Raw genomic sequence first — 23,158 nt, 5'->3', positions numbered from 1 at the left:
GCCCCTCCTCCCTCAGACCCAGGAGTCCAGGCCCCAGCCCCTCCTCCCTCAGACCCAGGAGTCCAGGCCTCCAGCCCCTCTACCTCAGACCCAGGAGTCCAGGCCCCAGCCCCTCCTCCCTCAGACCCAGGAGCTCAGGCCCCCAGCCCCTCCTCCCTCAGACCCAGGAGTCCAGGCCCCAGCCCCTCCTCCCTCAGACCCAGGAGCTCAGGCCCCCAGCCCCTCTACCTCAGACCCAGGAGCTCAGGCCCCCAGCCCCTCTACCTCAGACCCAGGAGCTCAGGCCCCCAGCCCCTCCTCCCTCAGACCCAGGAGTCCAGGCCCCAGCCCCTCCTCCCTCAGACCCAGGAGTCCGGGCCCCCAGCCCCTCCTCCCTCAGACCCAGGAGCCCGGGCCCCCAGCCCCTCCTCCCTCAGACCCAGGAGCCCGGGCCCCAGCTCCCTCCTCCCTCAGACCCAGGAGCCCGGGCCCCCAGCCCCTCCTCCCTCAGACCCAGGAGCCCGGGCCCCCAGCCCCTCCTCCCTCAGACCCAGGAGCCCGGGCCCCCAGCCCCTCCTCCCTCAGACCCAGGAGCCCGGGCCCCCAGCCCCTCCTCCCTCAGACCCAGGAGCCCGGGCCCCCAGCCCCTCCTCCCTCAGACCCAGGAGCCCGGGCCCCCAGCCCCTCCTCCCTCAGACCCAGGAGCCCGGGCCCCCAGCCCCTCCTCCCTCAGACCCAGGAGCCCGGGCCCCCAGCCCCTCCTCCCTCAGACCCAGGAGCCCGGGCCCCCAGCCCCTCCTCCCTCAGACCCAGGAGCCCGGGCCCCCAGCCCCTCCTCCCTCAGACCCAGGAGCCCGGGCCCCCAGCCCCTCCTCCCTCAGACCCAGGAGCCCGGGCCCCCAGCCCCTCCTCCCTCAGACCCAGGAGCCCGGGCCCCCAGCCCCTCCTCCCTCAGACCCAGGAGCCCGGGCCCCCAGCCCCTCCTCCCTCAGACCCAGGAGCCCGGGCCCCCAGCCCCTCCTCCCTCAGACCCAGGAGCCCGGGCCCCCAGCCCCTCCTCCCTCAGACCCAGGAGCCCGGGCCCCCAGCCCCTCCTCCCTCAGACCCAGGAGCCCGGGCCCCCAGCCCCTCCTCCCTCAGACCCAGGAGCCCGGGCCCCCAGCCCCTCCTCCCTCAGACCCAGGAGTCCGGGCCCCCAGCCCCTCCTCCCTCAGACCCAGGAGTCCGGGCCCCCATCCCCTCCTCCCTCAGACCTAGGAGTCCAGGCCCCCAGCCCCTCCTCCCTCAGACCCAGAAGTCCAGGCCGCAGCCCCTCCTCCCCCGGGTTCCCCTCACCAGTCTCCACTGAGACGGAGTCCGGCTTCTTCAGGAAAACGCCAGTGGGCTCCTCTGCAGTCGGGGACTGGTCCTCGGGTGGGGCTTCTGTTCAGGGGACAGGATTAGGATGAGGAGGTTTGAGATAGGCTGGGGAGGGGACAGTGGGCCGATTTGGGGAAAGGACTTAGAGACAGTGAGGGCCCCTCTACTCAGAAACCAAACATCGTGGGGGTTAAATGGCTTTTCCTGACCTGGGAAAGGCCACTTGTCACCCTGTGTGACCTTGGCCAGGCTCCCTCACCCCTTTGGGCCTCGGTTTCCTCATCTGTGGACTGGAGGGCACTGAATGTGCCTTTGGGGCGGGAGAGGTTTAGAGAGACCGGGGCCGGACCTGGTGATCAATCAGCTAGCTGACCGGAGCCGATGCCAGCCGAGGGGCTGGGCTCTGCCTGCGGGTGCCAGGGAGCCCCGGGAGGGCTGGGAGCACGGGAGGTGTGGGTCAGCCCTGGGGCTGTGCAGGGACAGATTCAAGGATAGAGGCTGGGGAAAGGCCTGGAGAGGCGTAGTGGGGAGGATGGAGATGAGAAGCCAGGTCGGTTGAGCCCGAGGGAGCACCTCCTCACCTTTGGGGGCCTCTGCAGGAGCCTCCTTAGGGGGAGCCTCCTTGGGGGCTCCTTTGGGGGCATCTTTGCCTTTGGGAGCCTTTTTGGCGGCTGTAAGGTAGGGGACAGTCATAGTTGAGCATGCGGTCTGCACACCCATGCCCCTCCCTCAGACGCAGGAGTCCAGACCCCCCAGCTCCTCCTCCCTCAGGCCCAGGAATCCAGGCCCCCAGCCCCTCCTCCCTCAGACCCAAGAGTCCAGGCCCCCACCCTAGGTATAAATTTATCTCAGATCTGAGAGTCTGTGGGATCAGGTTTCCCTTACCCCCAGCAGGCCCTGCCCCATCCGCCCAGGCCACCAGGCCCTGACCTTTTGGGTCCGAGGGTATAATTAGCTCTCCCTCTGGGCTGGAAACTGGACACCTGGTGCTGACCGCAGCATCCTTCCCCTGCCCTGCCTGCTGTTCCTTGCCGGCTGGGTCTGCAGCTACAGTAGGGGCTGGACCCACCCCACAGCCTGCTTGGCCTGATGCCAGCAGACCAGACATCCCAGGAGGGGGTCCGCCCAGCGGTGCATGATTCCTGCGGTGAGTTCCTCATAGAGAGAAAGCCTCATCTCCACAGAAAGTGTTCCCCATTCAAAGAAGGTCCCCAAACCCCACAGAAAGGACCCCATTCCCTGTATGAAGAAGCCCCGCTAATTCCTACACGGGGAAGCCTCAGTGCCCACAGAAATGAGGCTCCCCCATCCTTAATACAGAGACTTCCCCTGTGACTCCATGCAGATGGGAACCACTAATCTTTATACCCACAATCACCCCATATCCTACAGAGAAGGTCCCTTGGAATCTATTTTTTGTTTTTGTTTCTGTTTTTTCCCAGCAGGGTCTCGCTCTGTCTCCCAGGCTGGAGTGCAGTGGCAAGATTTGGGCTCACTGCAACCTCTGCCTCCTGGGCTCAAGTGATCCTCTCACCTCAGACTCCTGAGTAGCTGGGACTACAGGCACACCCCCACAAGCCCAGCTAATTTAGTATTTTTTGTAGTGACGGGGTTTTGCCATGTTGGCCAGGCTGGCCTTGAACTGCTGGGCTCAGGTGATCCACCCACCTTGGCCTCCCAAGGTGCTGGGACTACAGGTATGAGCCACTGCACTGGGCCATTTTTGTTGTTGCTGTTGCTTGTTTTTTAGAGACGGGGTCTCACTCTGTCACCCAGGGTGGAGTGCAGTGACATGATCACAGCTCACTGCAGCCTCAACTGCCTCCTAAGTATCTGGGACTACAGGCATGCACCACCACACCTGGCTGATTTTTAATTTTTTGTAGAGACAAGGTCTCGCCATGTTGCCCAGGCTGGTCTTGAACTCCTGGCCTCAAGCAATCCTCCTGCCTCGGTATCCCAGAGTGCTGGGATGACAGGCGTGAGCCCCTGCACCTGGCTCCCTCTGAGTCTTCACTCAGAGAAGTGGCCCAGACCCTGCCCAGAGGATGCCATCCCCGGATGTGGAGAATCCAATCACATGCAAAGACCTCCCAGTCTGGCCGGGCTCGGCGGCTCATGCCTGTCATCCCAGCACTTTGGGAGGCTGAGGCGGGTGGATCACCTGAGGTTGGGGGTTTGAGACCAGCCTGGTCAACATGGCGAAACCCGTCTCTATTAAAAATACAAAAATAGCCAGGCATGGTGGCGCATGCCTGTAATCCCAGCTACCCGAGGCAGGAGAATTGCTTGAACTCAGGAGGCGGATGTTGTAGTGAGACGAGATCGCACCACTGCAGTCCAGCCCCGGGGGCAGAGCGAGACTCCATCTCAAAAAAAAAAACAAACCAAAAACCAAAAACCAAAAACAAACAAAAAAACCCAGTCTACACACACAGACCCCCATCCCCATCAAGCAAAAGGAACCCAATTTACAACCAGAGAATCCCATCTCCACCAGAGATGCCCCCCAATCACTTATAGAAAAAGAAACACCCTCCCTGCCGAGTGAAGGGGATCCCTCACCCCACACAGATATGAGACCCAACCCATCTCATACAAGGAAGGAAACTCCTGTCACAAAGGGAAGGGACCCTCTTCCCCATGCAGAGTCGAGACCCTCACCCTAAACCGATGCGGGAACCCCCATCCCGCACAGCAAAGGGAGCCTCCTCCTCACACAGCGAAGGTTCCTCCTTCTCCCAACCCTACAAACAGAGGGGTCCCAAATCCCCATTCAGAAAAGAAGAGCCCCATCCCCACACAGGGAAGGGGGTCCTGGCGCCACCTGGTTTTGCCTCAGGCATGTCGGGGACCTCCTCCTGCTCCTCTGACCGCAGCCGCGTCCCGCTAGGCCCTAGGGAGGACAGGTGGGCCCCTAAGGGGAGCCTTTTAATGAGTCCTGAGACTCCCAGAAGGCTCCGGGAGACATCAGACCACAGGACCGCCCCACATTCCGCCCGCATGTTCTAAAGGGCGAGAAATAACAGCTGGACCTAGGGAGATGGCTGAGAGCCAGGTCCCCAGGGAGGAGGGGCTGGGGCTCGGACACCTGGGTCTGAGGGAGGAGGGGGCTGGGGCTCGGACTCCAGAATCTCAGGGAGGAGGGGACTGGTTGCCTGGACCCCTGAGTCTGGGAGCAGAAGCAACTGGGGTCCCAGATTCTTGGGTTCCCTAGAAAGGACTAGTGCCTGGACGCCTGGGTCCCGGGAGGAGGAAGAGGAAGAGACTGAGGGTCTCAAGGGGGTAAGGGCTGCGGGCCAGAGCTCTGGCATGAAGCAGGGAGGGGAGGGACAGGGTCTAGGAAGCCATTCTTAGCATCTGCAAGTCAGGAGTTTTCGGGAAACCGGAGCCGGGAGGGAGGGTCTGGTTTCCTAGCGTAGGCAGGACGGCGGCGGGGGGAGGAGGTCCCTGCGCCTCCGGGGAGGGCGCCGCGGCTCTGGGACTCCGGAGTTTCGCGCCCCGGGCGTGGGCAAACCCGAAGAGCTGGGGCCCCGGCCATCTGGAACCCCGGACTGGCCGCCGCCCCTCCTGGGACCGCTTCCCGCGACTCTTCCCGGAGCGGGCACGGCAGGCACCGGACGCGGGTAGGGGGCGGGCGTCCCCGGTGGGGGCGGGTGGGAGGCTGGGAAGGCCCTGGAGGGCTGCCCGGACGTTGGCGCCCTTCCCGGCAGGGGGACCTGTGACTTTCTGAATGGGGTGGCTCTGGACGCGGCGGGGAGCCGAGGGGGCGGGGCCTGGGGAGGGGCGGGGCTTGGGGACACCAGGTGTTGTGGGGAGGAAGGAGGGAAAGGGTGTTGGGGACTTAGGGTTAAGGCTGGGGGACTGCCTGGCTAGTAACGCAGCGTGAGGGACCCGGTGTGAGGAAAACAAGTCCCTCCGCTTTTTTTTCCTGTTCATCCTCCCCCTCCTCCTTTTCCAAAACCCCCTACGAGCCGGAAATTTCTCCGCCTCCAGGGAGCGTCCAGCCAATCCGGCGTCAGTTCCATGTGATGTCACGGGTTGCCAGGCAGACTGCCACTGCGCTCCCGCGAGCCCCGCTAAGTTGGGGAGGGGCCCAGGCCTGCAGTGCCGCGGCCACCTGAAGCCTCGCGTCCCTCGCTGCCAGCCCGAGGGCTCAATTCAGAGGGAAGGGGACAGACACCCAGACGGAAGGGGAAACGGGGAGGAGGTGGAGAACTTCAGTTGGCAGGAATAGAGGAAGACATAAACGGAACCCTCTGTGCCTGCGCGTCAAGCCTCTTATTTCTCGGCATTAAGGTTCAGATAGGTTTTGCTATATGGTGTCTTTTGATTTGTTTGTTTGTTTTTGAGACAGGGTCTCGCCGTGTCTGGAGTGCAGGGGCACGATCACGGCTCACTGCAGCCTCAACTTCCTGTGCTCAAGTGACCCTCCCACCTCAGTAGTTCGGAGTAGCTGGAATTACAGGCATACGCCACCACACCCCGCTAATTTTTTATTTTTTTTGTAGACGGGTGGGAAGGGGATCTCACTATCTTGCCCAGGCTGGTTTCAAACTCCTGTACTCAAGCGATCCTCCTGCCTTGGCCCCCCCAAAGTGTTGGGATTACAGAGCCACCGCGCCAGCATGTAATTCTCTCTTTGAACTCCTCTCATCATCACCCGTGATGTCACGGTGTCTCTGAGAGCCAGCGGCCTCAGTGGAGGGGCAGGATTGCAGTCCCTGACAAAAGGTCCCAGGAGGTTTGTCTACCTCGATGCATCTTATTTTATTCCACATTTAGGGTGACAATGATAGCTTTTGTAAAAAGTACCTTCTTCGTTGCAGGGGGCCCTGGGGAGGACGTTTTACCTGCCCTTCCTCCCTCCCCCTTCCCACTCATTCTCTTGAGGGCAGGTCCCAGCCTGGGCTCTGCCACCAGCTGCTGTGTGCCTCCACATGGACTTCTCGTGTCTCTAGGTCACTGGCATTCCTTCCTCCTCCTCCTCCTGGGAGTGGGGTGGATTTCAGGCGGTGTCAAAGGCTCAACAGGGCTGCAACAGTTTTTTTTTTTTTTTTGAGACGGAGTTTCGCTCTTGTCGCCCAGGCTGGTGTGCAGTGGTGTGATCTCAGCTCACTGCAACCTCCGCCTCCCAGGTTCAAGCCATTCTCCTGCCTCAGCCTCCCAAGTAGCTGGGAGTACAGGCATGTGTCACCACGCCCAGCTAATTTTGTATTTTTAGTAGAGACGGGGCTTCACTATGTTGGTCAGGCTGGTCTTGAACTCCTACCTCAGGTGATCCACCTGCATCGGCCTCCCAAAGTGCTGGGATTACAGGCGTGAGCCACCACACTGGGCTGGAAAGTCTTTTTGAGATCTTCCTCCTCCTTCTCTCCCTTTTTCACAGAAGGGACAAACTAAGGTTGGGAAGCAGCAAGTCATGCACCCTAGATCCACCTGCCCACCCACGCTCAAGGACCTCTGGCCTCTTGGCCCGTAGCCTTTGACTCCCTGGGGGTCCCAACCAGGGCTCCATAGTCCACCCAGGCTTCAGTTCCAGCTGGGTTTATACAGTGGTCTAAAGCCAACAGGCTTGAGAAGCTGCTAGGGTGAGATAGCCAGGGATGGCAGCGACTGGGGCAGATTGGAGAACAAATGCCTCATTAGGAAAGGCTACTGTCCTGTTCCAGCTCCCCACCCCCCACTGAAAACTGGCCGACTCTCTCCAGATCGTCCAAAGTTTTAAGTGAAGGCAGAAATCTGGATTATGCAAAGTCTCCCTATTTTGAATAGTCTGCTGTTTTTGTTGTTTTTATTTTCAGACAGAGTCTCGCTCTGTCCCCCAGGCTGGAGTGCAGTGGCACAATCTAGGCTCACTGCAACCTCTGCCTCCCAGGTTCAAGCGATTCTCTTGCCTCAGCCTCCCGAGTAGCTGGGACTACAGGCACGTGCCACCACGCCCAGCTAATTTCTGTATTTTTAGTAGAGACAGGGTTTCACCATGTTGGCCAGGATGGTCTCGATCTCTCGACCTCGTGATCCGCCCGCCTCGGCCTCCCAAAGTGCTGGGACAACAGGCATGAGCCACCGTGCCCGGCCTTGTTTTTGTTTTTAAGACAGTGTCTCACTCTGTCGCCCAGGCTGGAGTGCAGTGGCACGATTACAGCTCACTACAGCCTCCTACTTCCTGGGCTCAAGAGATCCTCCCACCTCAGCCTCCTGAGCAGCTGGGACCACAGGTGTTCACCCCCACGCTCGGCTAATTGTTTTTGTTATGTTTTGTAGAGACGAGGTCTCATTATGTTGCCCAGGCTGGTCTTGAATGCCTGGGTTCAAGCCATTCCCCCTGCCTCACCTCCCAAAGTGCTGGGATTACAGGTGTGAGCCGTTGCCCAGCTGATGGTCTGCTGTTAATGTGGATCCCTCACACCTCCACCACCAAGTGCTACAGTGCACCAAAGAGACCACCACCAGCGACCGGGGCCTCGGTTGGGGGGCAGGGGGGTGACGACCTTGAGACTTCTGGTTAGAAATGACATGGGTGGGGAGCTGCCATGATCACCCAAAATCAGTCACGTGGCCAGAGTGGTCTCCAGCATGGCCATAGGGAGTGCCACTAGGAAGGGTAGGATCCCCATGAGAACTCAGTCTTTGTGGGGTCCCTGAAAGGGCATATCAGATGGAGAGCCTAGGAGGTCTCAGATGTGATTGGAGGATCCCAGATATAACAAGGGTGTCCCTGACAGGGCCCAGACATGACACATTTCACTGACTCCCCATCCTCCACCCCAGACCTCTCAAGAGTGATTTCAGACATGACAAAAGGATCTTGGAGGAGCCCTAGATGTGATTGGGGAACTCCAGACACATAAAAAGGGGCAGCAGAATAGTTCCAGAGAATTGGGGGATCTCAAAAATGAGGGGACAGATGTGACAACACAGCCATAGATGGGCGAAGAGATCTGAGATGATAACAGCTCCCAGAGGGCCCCAGACATAACTAGGAAATCTCAGATCTGACAAGAGGGACCCTTGGACAGGGCTCAGGGTTGCCAGCAGGGCCCCCACCCCAGATGAGATTCAGGGTTTACAGACACACAGCTATCTTAAAAAGGTCCCAGGCCTCACTGGGGAATCAGATATCACAAGAAAATCCCAGAGAAGCTCTTGGGACTCTGGAAGAACTGCTACCCTGCCTCCCCGAGTATAGTGGTCCATAGATCCTGTCACCCAAAACATGAGGATCCCAGGGAGTCTGTACATGACAAAGAAATCCCAGAGGGACCCCAGGCACAAGTGGGGAATCCCAGACAGGCCCGGGCTGGGCTTGGGGATTATGGCAGGGCAGCACTCCCCTTACCCCAAAAGGTGGGGATGCGTAAGTCCTATCACCTAGAGTGTGGGGACGCCCTTTTTCTTCCAGGGGGATCCTGGCTGGGACGTGAGGTCCCCCAGCGGCTCCGCAGGTGGGAGCCTCAGGTGTGCTCAGGCCCGGCGGGCTGCAGGCAGCAGCGCGCTGTCGAACTGGTAGGTGAGCTTGCGCTTGACCTTGCGGATCTCGCCGGTCTTGGCGTAGTTTCGGAGGGCGCGCGCCAGCTTCTGGTAGGTCATGCGCTTGCGGTTCCCCTTCTGCTGGCCCCAGCGGCGCGCCAGGAGTTCCTTGTGCTTGGAGGAGAACTGGAAGACGCCGGCGCCTGGCTCCACCCACCACACGCACTCACGCATGTCCCCGCGCGTCAGTAGCCCCAGCAGGAACTGGTACAGGCGCAGCTTCTTGCGAGTCCCTGCGGTGGGGTCGGGGGCACGCGTTAGGTGAGGGGTCCCTAAGGTCCCGCCTTCCCCATCCACCCTCCTCCGAGACTTCCACCCCGGCCTCCATCTCCTGGATCTGAAAAGTGGGGTGAGGGAAGTGGCTGTTACATACACCTGGCTCTGCGCCCCTCACCACGGGGGGTGGGGGGGGCAAGCCACTCCCCCTGCCCGAAGCTGTCAGCCCCAGGCCCCCTCCGCGTTCTGTGCTTTAATTTTCGAGATTTACATCTGTCCTGCCTTCCGCCCTGCGGCCAGCACGTAATATTCCATATTTGTTGAGCTAGTGGATGAAAGAATCTGTGAAATGGGTTGACAGCGTTGCTTAAAGGATTATAACGGAGAGGCGAACAGATCTGGAGGCAGTTGCATTGGCCTGGCTATCTCTCCAGCTCCTGGTCTCCCAGCCTCTCAGCCCAAAGAGGGACAGGGTCCCGGGAGAGGCCAGGGCACCTGACTCCTGGGCTTCTAGGGTTTAGTTTGTTTTTGAGACGGGGTCTTGCTCTGTGGCCCAGGCTGGAGTGCAATGGCACAATCTCAGCTTACTGCAGCCTCTGCCTCCCGGGTTCGAGCAATTCTCCTGCCTCAGCCTCCCGAGTACCTGGGACTACAGACGTCTGCCACCATGCCCGGCTTATTTTTATATTTTTAGTAGAGACAGGGTTTCGCCATGTTGGCCAGGCTGGTCTCGAACTCCTGGCCTCAGGTGATCCGCCCACCTCGACCTCCCAAAGTGCTGGGATTACAGGCATGAGCCACTGCGCCCGGCCAATAACTGGGAGTTTCAAAGCAGGGCACTGGCTACAACAATCCCATCTCTGCCATTTTACAGCAGTGTGACCTTGGGGTGGTGACGTAGTGACATCTTAATTTCTTTTTTTCAAGGCAGGGTCTCGTTCTGTCACCCAGGATGGAGTGCAGAGGAGCAATCACAGCTCACTGCAGCCTCGACCTCCTGGGCCTAAGCAATCCTCCTGCCCCAGCCTCCCCAGTAGCTGGGACTATAAGTATGCACCATCATGCCTAGCTAATTGTTTTATTTTTTGTAGAGATGGTGTCTTACTATGTTGCCCAGGCTGGTCTTGAACTCCTGGCCTCAGGTGATCCTCCCACCTCGGCCTCCCAAAATGCTGGGATTACAGGTGTGAGCCACTGCACCCGGATTGAATTCTTATAATTTTAGGCTGCCTCGGCATTCATTGAAAGTATAAGTTGGAGGCTGGGCGCGGTGGGCCATGCCTGTGATCCCAGCACTTTGGGAGGCCAAGGTGGGCAGATCACTTGAGGTCAGGAGTTCGAGACAAGCCTGGCCAACATGATGAAACCCGGTTTCTACTAAAAATACAAAAATTAGCTGGGTGTGCTTGGCTCATGCCTGTAATCCCAGCTACTTGGGAGGCTGAGGCAGGAGAATCACTTGACCCAGGAGGCAGAGGTTTCAGTGAGCTGAAATCATACCATTGCACTCAGCCTGGGCAACAAGAGCGAAACTCCCTCTCAAAATAAAATAAAATAAAACTAAATAAAAGTTGGACATTCTCATGCTGGAAGCAGGGCTGTCCTCCTTGGCAGTTCTACATCTCCCTCCCCGAGTTCCTCAGTGTGGCTGACCCAGATATCTCTCTTATGCAACCGACTCCTGGTGACCACCTCCCTGTGGGAGAGCCATGGACAGCCTACTTGACGGCCCTGCATGGACTGTGCAGATACCTCAGTGACCCCCTCTCAGGCACAGCGTGACCTCCTGGAACTTGATCCTGCTTGCTTTCAACCCACCAATTATTTATTTATTTATTTATTTATTTATTTATTTTGAGATGGAGTCTTGCTCTGTTGCCCAGGCTGGAGTGCAGTGGCATGATCTCAGCTCACTGCAAACTCTGCCTCCTGGATTCAAGCGATTCTCCTGCCTCAGCCTCCCAAGTAGCTGGGATTACAGGCGTGCACCACCAGGCCCAGCTAATTTTTGTATTTTTAGTAGAGACAGGGTTTCACCATGTTGGCTAGGCTGGTCTTGAACTCCTGACGTTAGGTGATCTACCAGCCTCAGCCTCCCAAAGTGCTGGGATTATAGGCATGAGCCACTGTGCCTGGCCTGAACCCACCAATTAAAACCCCCCTCAGGAAACCTGTTTGGCCGACGCCTTGGACCCAATAAAGGCGTCAGTCCACTGGTCCCTCTCTCTCTCCCTCCCTGCCTGCACTCCCTGACCTGGTGTGTGTGGCCTCCAGGCGTGCCATGTATGCCCCAGGACCTATAAGCCATAAAATAATTTATTTCCGGCTGGGTGTGGTGGCTCATGCCTGTAACTTCAGCACTTTGGGAGGCTGAGGTGGGAGGAGCACATAGGCTCAGGAGTTGGGAGTTCAGCCTGGGCAACATAGCGAGACCTCACCTCTACAAAAATTTTAAAAATTAGTCAGGTGTGGTGGTGTACGCCTGTGGTCCTAGCTACTCAGGAGGCTGAGGCAGGAGGATCGATTGAGCCCAGGAGTTTGAGGCAGTAGTGAGCCGAGATTGCGCCACTGCGCTTCAGCCTGGGTGACAGATGGAGACCCTGTCTCAAATAAATGAATAAAAATAAATAAAATCTTTATTTCCATCTTGTGTCTTTCCTAGTCATTGGAGAGATCCTCTCCATCTTAAATGTCCTAAGTTAAAATAGGTGACTTAATTAACCTCTCTGAGCTGAAGTCTCTCAGCCACAAATGAGGCTGTGTGGCTGGGCACAGTGGCTCACGCCTGTAATCCCAGCACTTTGTGAGGCCAAGATGGGCGGATCACCTGAGGTCAGGAGTTTGAGACCAGCCTGGCCAGCATGTTGAAACCACATCTCTACTAAAAATACAAAAAATAGCTGGGTATGGTGTGGGTGCCTATGATCCCAGCTACTGCGGAGGCTGAGGCAGGAGGATTGCTTGAACCCAGAAGGTGGAGGTTGCAGTGGGCTGAGATCGTGCCACTGCACTCCAGCCTGGGTAACAGAGCGAGACTGTCTCAAAAAATAAATACATTAATTAATTAAAATTTTTTAAATGAGGCTGTGGTTTTGTTTGTTTGTTTGTTTTTGAGACGGAGTCTTGCTCTGTCACCCAGGCTGGAGTGCAGTGGTGCAATCTCAGCTCACTGCAACCTTTGCCTCCTGGGTTCCAGCAACTCTCCTGCCTCAGCCTCCTGAGTAGCTGGGATTACAGGCATGTACCACCATGCCCCATGAATTTTTTTTTTCTTTTTTTTTTCTTTTTTTTTAAGACAGAGTCTTACTCTGTCGCCAGGCTGGACTGCAGTGGCAAGATCTCGGCTTACTGCAACCTCTGCCTCCTGGGTTCAAGCGATTCTTCTGCCTCAGCCTCCCGAGTAGCTGGGACTACAGGTGCACACCACCACGCCTAGCTAATTTTTGTATTTTTAGTAAATGTGAGGTTTCACCATGTTGGCCAGGATGGTCTTGATCTCTTGACCTCGTGATCCATCCGCCTCAGCCTCTCAAAGTGCTGGGATTAAAGGCATGAGCCACCATGCCCAGTCTAATTTTTGTGTTTTTAGTAGAGACGGGGTTTTGCCATGTTGGCCAGGCTGGTCTCGAACTCCTGACCTCAGGTGATCTGACCGCCTCAGCCTCCCAAAGTGCTGGGATTACAGGCGTGAGCCACCACACCCAGCCTGTGTGTTGATTTTTACAATGCACCGTGGAGCATGTAGTGCCAGGTGCTTCGCAAGGCGCTTTACAGTTATGAGCTCATTGAATCTCCATCATAACCCCGTGAGATGGGGAGGATGACAGTGATGCCCACTTTACAGACGAGAAACCGAGGCCCAGACACAGAAAGGAAGGAATGATCTCAGCTTTCTTGGGGTTGAGCATAAAGGATGTTGGGCACATGGGCAGGGGGCAAGGGTTGAACCGTTGGGGGTTGATAGCGTTATTATTTCTGTTGCTGTGGTGTCGGGAATGATGGTGAAGAGGTTGACTTATTGAAGTGCTCACTCTGTGCCTGGCACTGCTGTCCCATTTACACTTACTATCCCATTTAGTCCCCCCAACGACCTCAGGAGGGTAGACACTATCACCTCCATCCCCATCGCACAGACAGGAAACCTGGGCACAGAGAGGTAGAGGCACTTACCCAAGGTCACACAGCCAGCAGGTGGTGCGGATCTGGGAGCTGCCCAGAGTGCTGGAGTATATGTAGAGGCCCAAGAAGCCATGGTGCTCTCAGCTCCCCCACAATCTCCAGCTGGCATCTCCCCCACCCCAGCCACTCCCGCATACCTGCCTCGGATCCCTTCCCCTCGGGGCCAGCCACGAGGGCCTCATCCGACTCGCTGTCCGAGACCTCCAGGGCAGGGCTGTCCAACGGTAAGTCTTCCTCCTCTGATAGCACGGGGCTGGGGTACGGGGCATATGCCGGGGGAACCAGGGTCTGTGGAAGGTCAGGGTCACCTGCATGTCCAGGGACCCCTTGTCTCCCTCCACTTCCTCCTCTCAGGCCAAGGCGGTGGCCCTCCTGGCTCTGGTCTCCCTCTTTGTTGACAGCCTGGACTTTGGCCTTTGTTCAGATCACCACGCTGTGGCCAGGGGACACCTGAGGTACCTCCTCAAAGCCGGCCCAACACAGGTAATGCGAGTCTGCCGTGTCCCTGGCTTCCTGTCACTACCTCTCTTGACTCACTTGTTCAGAGGGGCAACAACGGAACGTAACCTGGGAGGCCGCTGCAGGGCTTACTATGTGCAGTCTCAATGCAGTGCCCGGCACCCAGCAAACCTCAACCAAATGACTGAGCTTGAGTTTTCTTTTCTTTTTCTTTTTCTTTTTCTTTTTTTTTTTTTGAGACAGGGTCTTGCTCTGTTGCCCAGACTGGAGTGCAGTGGATTACCTCGACCTTCTGGGCTCAAGCAATCCTCCTCCCACCTCAGCCTCTCAAGCAGCTGGGATTACAGGCGTGCACCACCACACCTGGTTTGGGCTTGATTTTAACTGTCCCCTTACCACTCACCTGGCTAGCGAAGTTCTCCGTGGGGTATGCGGGGAGGCCAGGCCCCGGGGCCTCCAGGCTGGGGGCCAGTTCGAGATTCCCTGCAGGGCTGTAGGTGGGGGGTTCGTAGCAGAGCTGGGCAGCCTGGGGGTGGCTAAAAGCGGCTGCTGCCGGGTCGAAGGCTTCATAGGGGGTGGCTGGGACAGGTGGGGCCACAGTCCAGTCCCACAGGGAGTCTGGGGGAAGGGCACTGAGTCAGAAGCTGGGATGTCTCACGGAGGCCTTCTCGCAGCCGAAGCCCCCAGCACAGAGAGGCCATTGTAGGCTGTGCAAATCTCTGACCCCAGGATTTGCATGGAGGAGCGGATGGGTGGGAGAGGAAAGGGGAGGAGGGCTATAGGCCCGGGCCACCTTTATCCTGTTGTGCTAGGAAATGACCTCCCCTGGGCCTCAGCTCCCCTATCTGTGAAATGGGCCCCAAGGCAGGAAGGGCACAGGGCTGGGGTCACTCACCAGGAGCCCCCTCTGAATCAGGGTAGCTGGAATGCTTGCAGCTGTCCAGGTCATAGAAGACGCCATCTGGGTACTGATACGGGGTGCAGGAGGGAAGAGGGGTCATCCCAGGCCTTGGGGACTCCCAACCCCCACCCTGGACCCTTGGGGAGACTCCAGCACAGACATGGGAGAGAAGAGGGGATGCTGGAGAGATTAGAGCAACAAAGAAACACAGAGACTAGGCATCAGAGACAGGGACAAAGAGACAGAGATACAGAGAGTAGAGACACAACCCAATAGGGGCACACAGCAGCCAGCTCCTGCTAAGACGGTGGGCTCCCAAGAACCCTAGCCCCTCACTGGCACACAGTCAGCGCATCAGGGCGCCTGGAGAAGGGGTGGAAGAACTCCCCCAGCCTTGCCTGCCTGGGGGCTCCGGAGGTGAAGGGCAAGGGGAAATGGAAGTGTTTCACTTAACAGAGGCAGGGGTCAATGCTTTTTAAATACACCTCCAGGCCAGGCGTGGTGGCTCACGCCTGTCATCCCAACACTTTGGGGGGCCGAGGCGGGCAGATCACCTGAGGTCAGGAGTTCAAGACCAGTCTAGCCAACATGGTGAAATCCCGTCTCTACTAAAAATACAAAAATTAGCTAGGCGTGGTGGCGCACGCCTGTAATCCCAGCACTTTGGGAGGCTGAGGCCAGTGAATCACCTGAGGTCAGGAGTTCGAGACCAGCCTGCACAACATGGTGAAACCCCATCTCTACTGAAAATACAAAAATTAGCTGGGCCTGGTGGCAGATGTCTGTAATCCCAGCTACTCTGGAGGCCGAGGCAGGAGAATCGCTTGAACCTGGGAGGTGGAGGTTGCAGTGAGCTGAGATCGTGCCACTGCACTCCAGCCTGGGTGACAGAGTGAGACTCTGTCTCGAAAAATAAATAGGCTGGGCATGGTGGCTCATGCCTGTAATCCCAGCACTTTGGAAGGCCAAGGCAGGCAGATCATGAGGTCAGGAGATCGATACCAGCCTGGCCAACATGGTGAAACCCCGTCTCTACTAAAAATACAAAAATTAGCCAGGCATGGTGGTGCGCACCTGTAGTCCCAGCTACTTGGGAGGCTCAGGCAGGAGAATCGCTTGAACCCAGGAGGCCGAGGTTGCAGTGAGCCCAGATCGCACCACTGTACTCCAGCCCGGCGACAGAGCAAAACTCTGTCTCAATAAATAAATAAATAAATAAACCTCCATATGTTGATTCGCCCCATGAATCATGTGTTGTTGCTTCAAGAGCTCGAGTCTAGGAAAAACTAAAGCTAGATCCACACCATGCCTAGGACCTGGCAGTCTCACTCCTTGGCATTTAATCAAGAGAACTGAAAATGGATGTGCACAAAATAGCCTTGTTCCAGAATCATCCCAGCAGCTTTATTATGAGTCTCCAACTGGAAACAGCCCAGGTGTCATCAACAGGAGAAGGGATAAACAGACTGTGGTGTGGGCTGATCATAGATAGAGTACTATACAGCAAGGAAAAAGGACAAACACTGACACACACTTCATGTTGAGTGAGGGAAGCCAGACCCCAAAAGGGACATGCTGTATGACTCACTTTACATAAAGTTCAAAAGCAGGCAGCTGGGTGTGGTGGCTCACGCCTGTAATCCCAGCAATTTGGGAGGCTGAGGTGGGAGGATCACTTGAGCTCAGGAGTTTGAAACCAGCCCAGATAACATGGTGAAACCCTGCCTCTACTAAAAATACAAAAATTAGCTGGGCATGGTGGCACATGCCTGTAATCCCAGCTACTTGGGAGGCTGAGGCAGGAGAATTGCTTGAACCCGGGAGGTGGAGCTTGCAGTGAGCCAAGACGCTGCCACTGCACTCCAGCCTGGGCGACAGAGCGAGACTCCTTCTCAAAAAGCAAAACAAAAAAAAGAGCAGGCAAAACAAATTACAAATTGGTGGCGGAAAATATCAGAGAAAGGTATTGACTGAGAAGGGACAGGAAGGAATATTTCAGAGATTGAAATGTTCGGTATCTTGATCTGGCTTGTGGCTACACGGTGTATAGATAATGCAAAAACACAAGATTTGTCACTTTACTGACTTGTTAGTTACACTTCAATTAAAAAACAAACAAACAAACAAAAAAACAAAAAAAACATGGCTGGGGTGTGAATGTGGAGGGGCATAAACAGGGGCTTTCTTTCAACCACATCAGTAAGATTTGATTACTCAGACTGGGTTGTGGGTTCAAGGGTGTTGGGTATAGTATTCCGTATCTGAACTGTTAGAGAACACAATTTTTAAAAATACGAGCAAAAAGAAGGAAAGGAACATGAAAATACATTGTCTGAATATGGGGTGGGCAGAGAGAGATACAAAGCCACAAGGAAGTGGATTCAAGCCTGAGAGGGGGAGAGAGACATCAAAAATACGGATGCAGGGTAGCGGGAGATACCAAGGGGGAGCTCAGAAACAAAGTGACAGGAAGAGGTGGGAGGGGAAACTGAGGCAGGAAGCAAATGACTTCTCTGAGGGAGGTCACTGTGGGCCACCCCTCCCTGGCCCCCAGGGGCCCCAACTCACCAGACAGCTGAAGTGTGGCCCGTCGAGCCTGGAGGGGGAGAGACACAGGGGCATGCCGAGGCTGCCTCCAGCCACCTGAATCTCAAAGTGGTTGGGGGCTGATGGGGAGGCGGCAGCAGCTGTGACCACCGCAGCCCTGTGTGAGGGACCAGCCCCACCACATTCACCGGACTCCCCCACTACCCCCTGCTGGGACAGGAAGTGGGGGGTGGGGGGGAGGCAAATGTCCCCCTCCTCCCCAGGATTTGCATAGACACCCTGGTGGGGAGGGGCAGGGAAAGTGAGGGAGAGAAAGTCCCGGAAAGGAGGTGTGGGGATGGAGAGGGGGCCTGGGTCAAGTGCGGCCTTGGTGGCGAGTCAGTTGAGTCCAGCTTGGACCAGAGGAGAGGGATGGAGAGATGTCTGGGTGGAGAGGGGGAAGCCCGGAGAAGACTCAGATGAGGAGGCTCAAGGAGAGGTGGGACACAGAGAAAGGTGTGCAAAGGGACATTCACGCACAGAGGCGGGGAGGATTCCTGGAGCCCCAGATGGAGGCACTGAGAGTGAGGGTGAGGCAGAAGGAGACCACAAGGCAGGGAGAGCGAGAACTGGAGACGGAGACACAGAGACAGGCAGAGAGACAGAGAGCAACAGGCAGAATGTTGAGAGCTGGGAGATGCCAGATACAGAGCGAACAGATACGGGAACTCGGGGAGACGGGAGGATGGACAGAGTGAGAGCCACGGAGGACGCCCGCAGGAGGGCACGCTAGCAAGTGTTCCGGGGAAATGAGATCTTTGGGGACCAGGAAGGACAAGGACTGGGAGGATGGAGGAGAGTCCCAGTGAGGACATGCTAGCAAGTGTCCCGGGGAAATGAGATCTTTGGGGACCAGGAAAGATAGGAACTGGGGGGATGGAGAGTCCGAAGTGAAGAGGGAACAGAACCAGAAGGGGCAAGAGACAGAGCGGACCCCTCCCCTCCACTCCCACCCACCGGCCGTGAGGAGCAGAGAAACCACTGCCCATGGGTGAGGCCCCACAGAGGGGCAGTGCAGGTGGGGACCCCGGGTGCAGGTTTGGGGGCCCTCACTTACTGTGCAGCCTCCAGGGCGAGCATGGTGGTGCCGGGCGGGCTGTTTGCCGCCCGCTGCAGCCGCCAACCCTATTTATATCTTGGCCCAGCCCCTGCCGGGGGGAGGAGGGTGCCCGCTGGCCACAAGCTCGGCCCTCCTCAAAAATCCCCTCAGGGAGGGGGTCAGGGGAGGGGGCTGGATTGCACAACCCCTTTGTCACGTGGCAGGGAGGGCGGGCCAGGGGCTGTCTGGATTTGGGGATCCCCGTAGGGCTGGGTTTGGGGGGCTGACCTTGAGGGCTGGAGATGGGACAGGAGCTGGATTTGGGGGAACCCTGAAAAAATCGAGGAAGGGCTGGGGTTCACTGAAGAGGAGAATCAGGAAACAGAGGATCTGGACCCAGGAGCCGAATTCCAGCAGGGGCAGGCTGGGGGCCGAGGGGCAAGCACAAGACTCTCCCCGGGGGATGTGTGAGGTGACGGGAGGGCCGAGGGCGTCTGAGGGCAGTTAGAGGCTGCGGGGATAGAGATGGGAGTCGCTGGGGGGAAACCCAGACCCAAAGCCCATTGCCAGGACCCCGACGTGGAAACATCGTGGGTGTGTGGTCCGGCGGGGGGTGGGGGGGTCCTCTTGGCCAGGCTGAGGAGTGGAAGCCCCGGTGCGCCTGGGGCTGCCCCAGGGCCTGGAGGAAACAGGTCAGCACCTGGAGGGCGGGGCAGCCACCAGGGTCCCCAGGGTCATCACCAGGGAGGGCTGGGCCGGGGCCAGACACCTGGGGGCCCTAAGCAGGGCAGAGAAGCGCTGGTATAAGGGTTCATTCAGGGCCAGAGAGGAAACTGAGGCAGGCTTGGCCCACATGAACCAGGCAGCACAGGTGGGAGTCCGGGGGCTTTTGCTGAGGATGAGGGGCGGTGCGGCCCTCAGAAGGGTCCCAGCCAAGGCCAGGGCTTATGAAACCAGACAGTGTCCCCCAGAGACCACAAAGCACCATGTAGCAAAAGTCCAGAACTTTATTAATTCTCCCTGGTCCGGTCCCGCCCCCGCCCCATGGGATGCTTGCAAGGTCACCAGGCCTCAGGTCCAGGGGGTCCGAAGCGCCGCAGGAGCTGCTCCTGGTCTTCCAGGTCCTTCCGCACCTTCTTGCGCATGTAGAAGATGGGGCAGTCCCGGCTGCGGGTGGGGGCGGGGGCAGGGGCAGGGTCAGGGTCAGGGTCAGGACCAGCCAAGGCCCAGTGCCCAGCCTGGGAGAGGGGTGGGGGCTGTTCCCAGGACTTTGGTCCCCGCCTGCTGCCCAGCCCACCCGCCCCCTCCCGCAGCGGGCTGTTTGCTCAGCAGGCACGGGGGGGGAGCCGATAACAGCGGGTGCCTGGCGAGGTGCAGGGCCATGGCTGGCCGTATATCACCTGTCACCTGGCGTGGGAACCCACCCCGCCTACCCGTTCCCTGGGGAAAGCCCGGCCCCGCCCTGGGGAGGGGGCCAGGCTGGCTGGGTGTGTCGGGAGGACAGCCATTTCCCGGGCAACACTGGGTGCCGGGCGCTGCCTCCCTAAGCACCCACCCCCTCTGGGGGGCTGGGATGGGCCCATTTTTCAGACAAGGACACTGAGGCTCAGGACAGCTCACAGCTGGAAGGGGATGGGCGGGGAGGATGCTCAGGAGAGGCCTTGGAGTCAGAAGTTGGGTCCACAACCCACAGGCCTGGGAGCTGGGAAGGGGCGGGGCAGCCCAGGGTCGGGACACGGCACACACCTGGTGCAGATGACGTCCTCGTGCAGGCTGCCCTGGCAGCGCTGGCACTGCGTCCAGAGGCGCGAGAAGCGCTCCTCCAGGGCATTCAGATGGGATACCTGGGGACAGCAGCGGCTGAGCAGGGCGCCCCCGCCTCCCCACCTGGCCCCTCCTCACCTCCCGGCCCTCTCACCTCCTTCTGATACAGCTCAGACTCCCGGGGCTGACAGAACTCACACACGGCTCCTGTGGGGAGGCGGGTCAGCCCAAGTGCTGGGGCCCAGCCAGGAACTGGGCCACCCCATCCCTGCCCACTGCCAATCCCAGCTTCTGAAAGTCCCCAGAGGCTGGAGAACAACGGAGCAAGTGTGCTGGGAAAACTCCCCTGGGGAACTCCCGGGGTGGGGGCCGAGGACCCTCTGTGGGGGGTGGAGACAGGGGCCACCCGCCCAGGGGCCCTGGGCCCACTGGGTGGCAGTGCCAGCCGATGGGGTGGGTGTCTAGGATCTGGGGTGATGGCAGAGGCAGGCTGAGGGCCAGTGGGGGCGCAGTGGCCAGGGCCGCTCACCCTGGTGTCTGAGCACTGTGCGGCAGCCAATGCAGCAGTTGCGGCGTTTGGCGAAGGCCAGGAGGCCGCCCACCTTGCCAGTGAGCACCGTCTTGCAGCGCGTGTGGTCCCCCCCTGCAGGAGAGGAGGCAGGTGGTGGGCCGGTGACCTCCCCTGCCCCCCCAGGGTGCCCCCAGTCCCCTGGTGCCCCCGTACGCAGTAGCACAGCCTCGGCACGGCCCTCGCCCAGGATGGGCTCGAAGATGCGCAGGAGGGGCTTGGCCAGCTGCTGCTCCAGGTAGTACTGCGTGTCAATGGGCAGGCTGTGCTCCAGCACGAACAGCGGGTCCTGCGGCCACATGGCAGTCACACCCGGGCAGCCAGGGAAAGGCACCGGGGTGGACACGGGGTGGTCATGGGGCCTGGGGCTTAGGGCCTAGGCCTGCCTGCGGGCTGTGACATGGGGGGTCCTGGGTCTGGGATGGGGTCGGAGGTCACGGAGTCTCTGGGCCACAGAGTCTGTAGGGCTCTCAGGTCACCACGGAAGGGTCAGAGTTCACAAGGGGAAGCAAGGATGAGGAAGGGGTCAGGAGGTCAGAGGTCATGGGGCTAAGATGTGGGTCACTGGGGGTGGGGGTAGAGCTGGAGGATTATGAATCCAAGGGAACCCCCGGCTGGGGAGCTGTATGCACAGGGGAGGGACTGGGGCCCCTTCCATAGGGAAGCAAGGGAGGGGTCAGAATAGAGGGGGGACCTCCAGAGGGGGCCGAGGCCACACCCAGGCTGCCATGGGGGGCGGTTCTCAGGGCCCCACAGGGCACGGGAGGCCCCACCCTTCCCGCAGGCCCGCCCATCTCGGAAAGCAGAAGTGAGAGCGAGGGGGCTGGGCGGGAGCAGGCAGCCAGGTGGGCCTGACCTCCGACTTCATGTAGGCGGCCACACCCTTGGCGGCACTGATGATCACGTAGGGGACGCGGTCGCCCAGGCTGGGCGCACTCCCGGGGTCCCGCTTCCTCATCCTGCGTGGAGACGGGGTGGCGGGTGGGTGAGGGCAGGTGGGTGGCGGGGGTGGGGGCGGGGGTGTAGGAAGTGGGCCCAGCTGGCAGGAAGGAGGGGGTTATTTCTGGCCAGGCCACCCGCCCCGCGGCAGGACCTCTCGGCCAGCTCCACGTGGGCCTGCTTGCCGGCGTAGTCGGAGGCCGCGCGGGTCAGCTCCTTGGTGATGACCAGCTGGGAGATATCGATGCGGTTGCACAGCAGGTCCGAGATGACGTCCTGTGCGTGAGCCACCGCGCCCTCGGGGTCTCTGTAGGAGAGCGGGCCGCACAGTGTCACCAAAAGGCACTGAGGGCCAGGCTGGTGCCTCCACGGGTCTCAGGGCTGGAGACCAGGATGAGCTCTTAGGGCTGAGGCTCAGGGCAGAGAGGGGCCCTTCCTACCATAGGCTGCAGAGTGGCAGAGGCAGGGCCTGAACCCACAGCTGCCCAAGCCAACTCTTTCCACTGCTTCACCACCGAGGAAGAGCTGGGCCTGACACCTGTGTTCCCAGAGGAGGAGGGGCTGGGGGTCTGGACTCTTGTATCTAAGAGAGGAAGGGGCTGGGGGCCCCGACCCCGGGATCTGAGGAGGAGGGGGCTGGGGGCCTGGACCCGTGGGTCTGAGGGAGGAGGGGCTAGGGGCCTAGACTCCTGGGTGTGAGGGAGGAGGCCCCACACACCGGTCGATGAGCAGGCGGCGCAGTGAGGCAGTGACCAGGTTGGCCACGAGGGGGCAGTTGTCCCTGCGCACGGCCTCCAGGCCCTTGCAGTCCATGCGGTCGTGGGCGTCGGGCCGGGAGGAGAAGAGCAGGCCCGCGTAGCGCTTCTTGCTGATAAGCAGGTATGGGAAGTAGACCTGGGAGGGAGCCATGGCCGAGACCCTGAGCCTGAGGAGGCCAAGCCCCAATCCGGAGACGCCCCCCAGAAACTGAAGGTAGACAGGGTCCCAGACGCAGTTTGAGGACATGGGAGCCGTGCCCTGAGCCTGGTGGGATGGGCCCTGAGACACTGTGTGGCTGGAAGTGGCTCCTGAGGCCCCTCGGCAATGCCAGGGCCCCCACACCAGAGACCCCAATCTGAAACAGAGACTGGGATAAATCCAGATAGTCCCTAAAACATGAGATCCAGACAGGGGAGTCGATGAAGCATCCCATGAAAGAGAGGACAAACTACGGCTGGGTGAGCCCTGAGGCAGAGACCTCCCCACTCTGCGAGGCTCCAAGTCCAAGGCCTGGCACGAGAGAGCGTTAAGCCACGGGGAAACAGTACAGTGTGAGAACTGGGCGTGGTGGCTCAGGAGGCCAAGGCGGGAGGATCGCCGGAGCCCAGGAGTTGGAGGCTGCAGTGAGCTGTGAACTCGCCACTGCACTCCAGCCTGGGCGACAGAGCGAGACCCAGTCTCTTCAAAAGAAAATATGGTGCAAGGTTTCCTGGGACCAAGTGTGCCGCACCCAGAGGGCCAGGGGCAATGGTGCACAGATCTAAGGTGCACCCCCATCAGGGTCCCTGTGTGGAGGGCAGCTCCACATCTGACAGGTACTAGGAAACCTCAAAACCAGGGACACTGTGACACCTCAAAACCAGGGACAGCGACAGGG

General features: G+C 59.0%; 3 protein-coding genes across 8 annotated transcripts in view; all 3 read right to left on the bottom strand.

Annotated features, from left to right (window-relative positions):
* Positions 1 to 4,958, bottom strand: part of MYBPC2 (myosin binding protein C2) — a 36,761-nt gene extending 31,803 nt beyond the window's left edge. The window contains exons 1-3 of the mRNA XM_055370185.2: positions 4,166 to 4,958; positions 1,920 to 2,009; positions 1,315 to 1,401 (exon numbers count right to left, since the gene is read on the bottom strand). Of these exons, the coding sequence (XP_055226160.1) occupies positions 1,315 to 1,401; positions 1,920 to 2,009; positions 4,166 to 4,343 (355 nt within the window). The 5' untranslated portion in view covers positions 4,344 to 4,958. The remainder of the gene's footprint in view (positions 1 to 1,314; positions 1,402 to 1,919; positions 2,010 to 4,165) is intronic.
* Positions 4,959 to 8,147: 3,189 nt separating this feature from the next.
* Positions 8,148 to 18,351, bottom strand: SPIB (Spi-B transcription factor). 3 transcript variants are annotated; one of them, XM_019015699.3, is made up of 6 exons: positions 18,270 to 18,351; positions 17,195 to 17,222; positions 14,621 to 14,693; positions 14,129 to 14,343; positions 13,404 to 13,554; positions 8,148 to 9,104 (listed from the first exon to the last, which is right to left on the bottom strand). In XM_019015699.3, the coding sequence occupies exons 1-6, from the start codon at positions 18,290 to 18,292 to the stop codon at positions 8,806 to 8,808; spliced, it is 789 nt and encodes a 262-aa protein (XP_018871244.1). In that variant the 5' UTR covers positions 18,293 to 18,351; the 3' UTR covers positions 8,148 to 8,805. The 3 variants fall into 3 exon arrangements, with proteins under 3 accessions (XP_018871244.1, XP_055226159.1, XP_055226158.1); XM_055370184.2 differs by lacking the exon at positions 14,129 to 14,343 and having other exon boundaries at positions 18,270 to 18,334; XM_055370183.2 differs by lacking the exon at positions 18,270 to 18,351 and having other exon boundaries at positions 17,195 to 18,252.
* Positions 18,352 to 19,240: 889 nt separating this feature from the next.
* The window catches only part of POLD1 (DNA polymerase delta 1, catalytic subunit), a 33,865-nt gene continuing 29,947 nt past the window's right edge, over positions 19,241 to 23,158 (bottom strand). For all 4 annotated transcript variants that reach the window (XM_031004391.2, XM_055370176.2, XM_031004392.3 and 1 more), the window contains exons 20-27: positions 22,241 to 22,416; positions 21,677 to 21,829; positions 21,440 to 21,542; positions 20,740 to 20,872; positions 20,545 to 20,658; positions 20,170 to 20,222; positions 19,998 to 20,095; positions 19,241 to 19,418 (exon numbers count right to left, since the gene is read on the bottom strand). In XM_031004391.2, the coding sequence (XP_030860251.1) occupies positions 19,313 to 19,418; positions 19,998 to 20,095; positions 20,170 to 20,222; positions 20,545 to 20,658; positions 20,740 to 20,872; positions 21,440 to 21,542; positions 21,677 to 21,829; positions 22,241 to 22,416 (936 nt within the window). In that variant the 3' untranslated portion in view covers positions 19,241 to 19,312. The remainder of the gene's footprint in view (positions 19,419 to 19,997; positions 20,096 to 20,169; positions 20,223 to 20,544; positions 20,659 to 20,739; positions 20,873 to 21,439; positions 21,543 to 21,676; positions 21,830 to 22,240; positions 22,417 to 23,158) is intronic.

Source organism: Gorilla gorilla, chromosome 20 (genome assembly GCF_029281585.2).
Source record: "Gorilla gorilla gorilla isolate KB3781 chromosome 20, NHGRI_mGorGor1-v2.1_pri, whole genome shotgun sequence".
Classification (NCBI taxonomy): Eukaryota; Metazoa; Chordata; class Mammalia; order Primates; family Hominidae; genus Gorilla; species Gorilla gorilla.
Note: the sequence above shows the minus strand (reverse complement) of the source record. Positions and strands in the feature narration are given on the sequence as shown.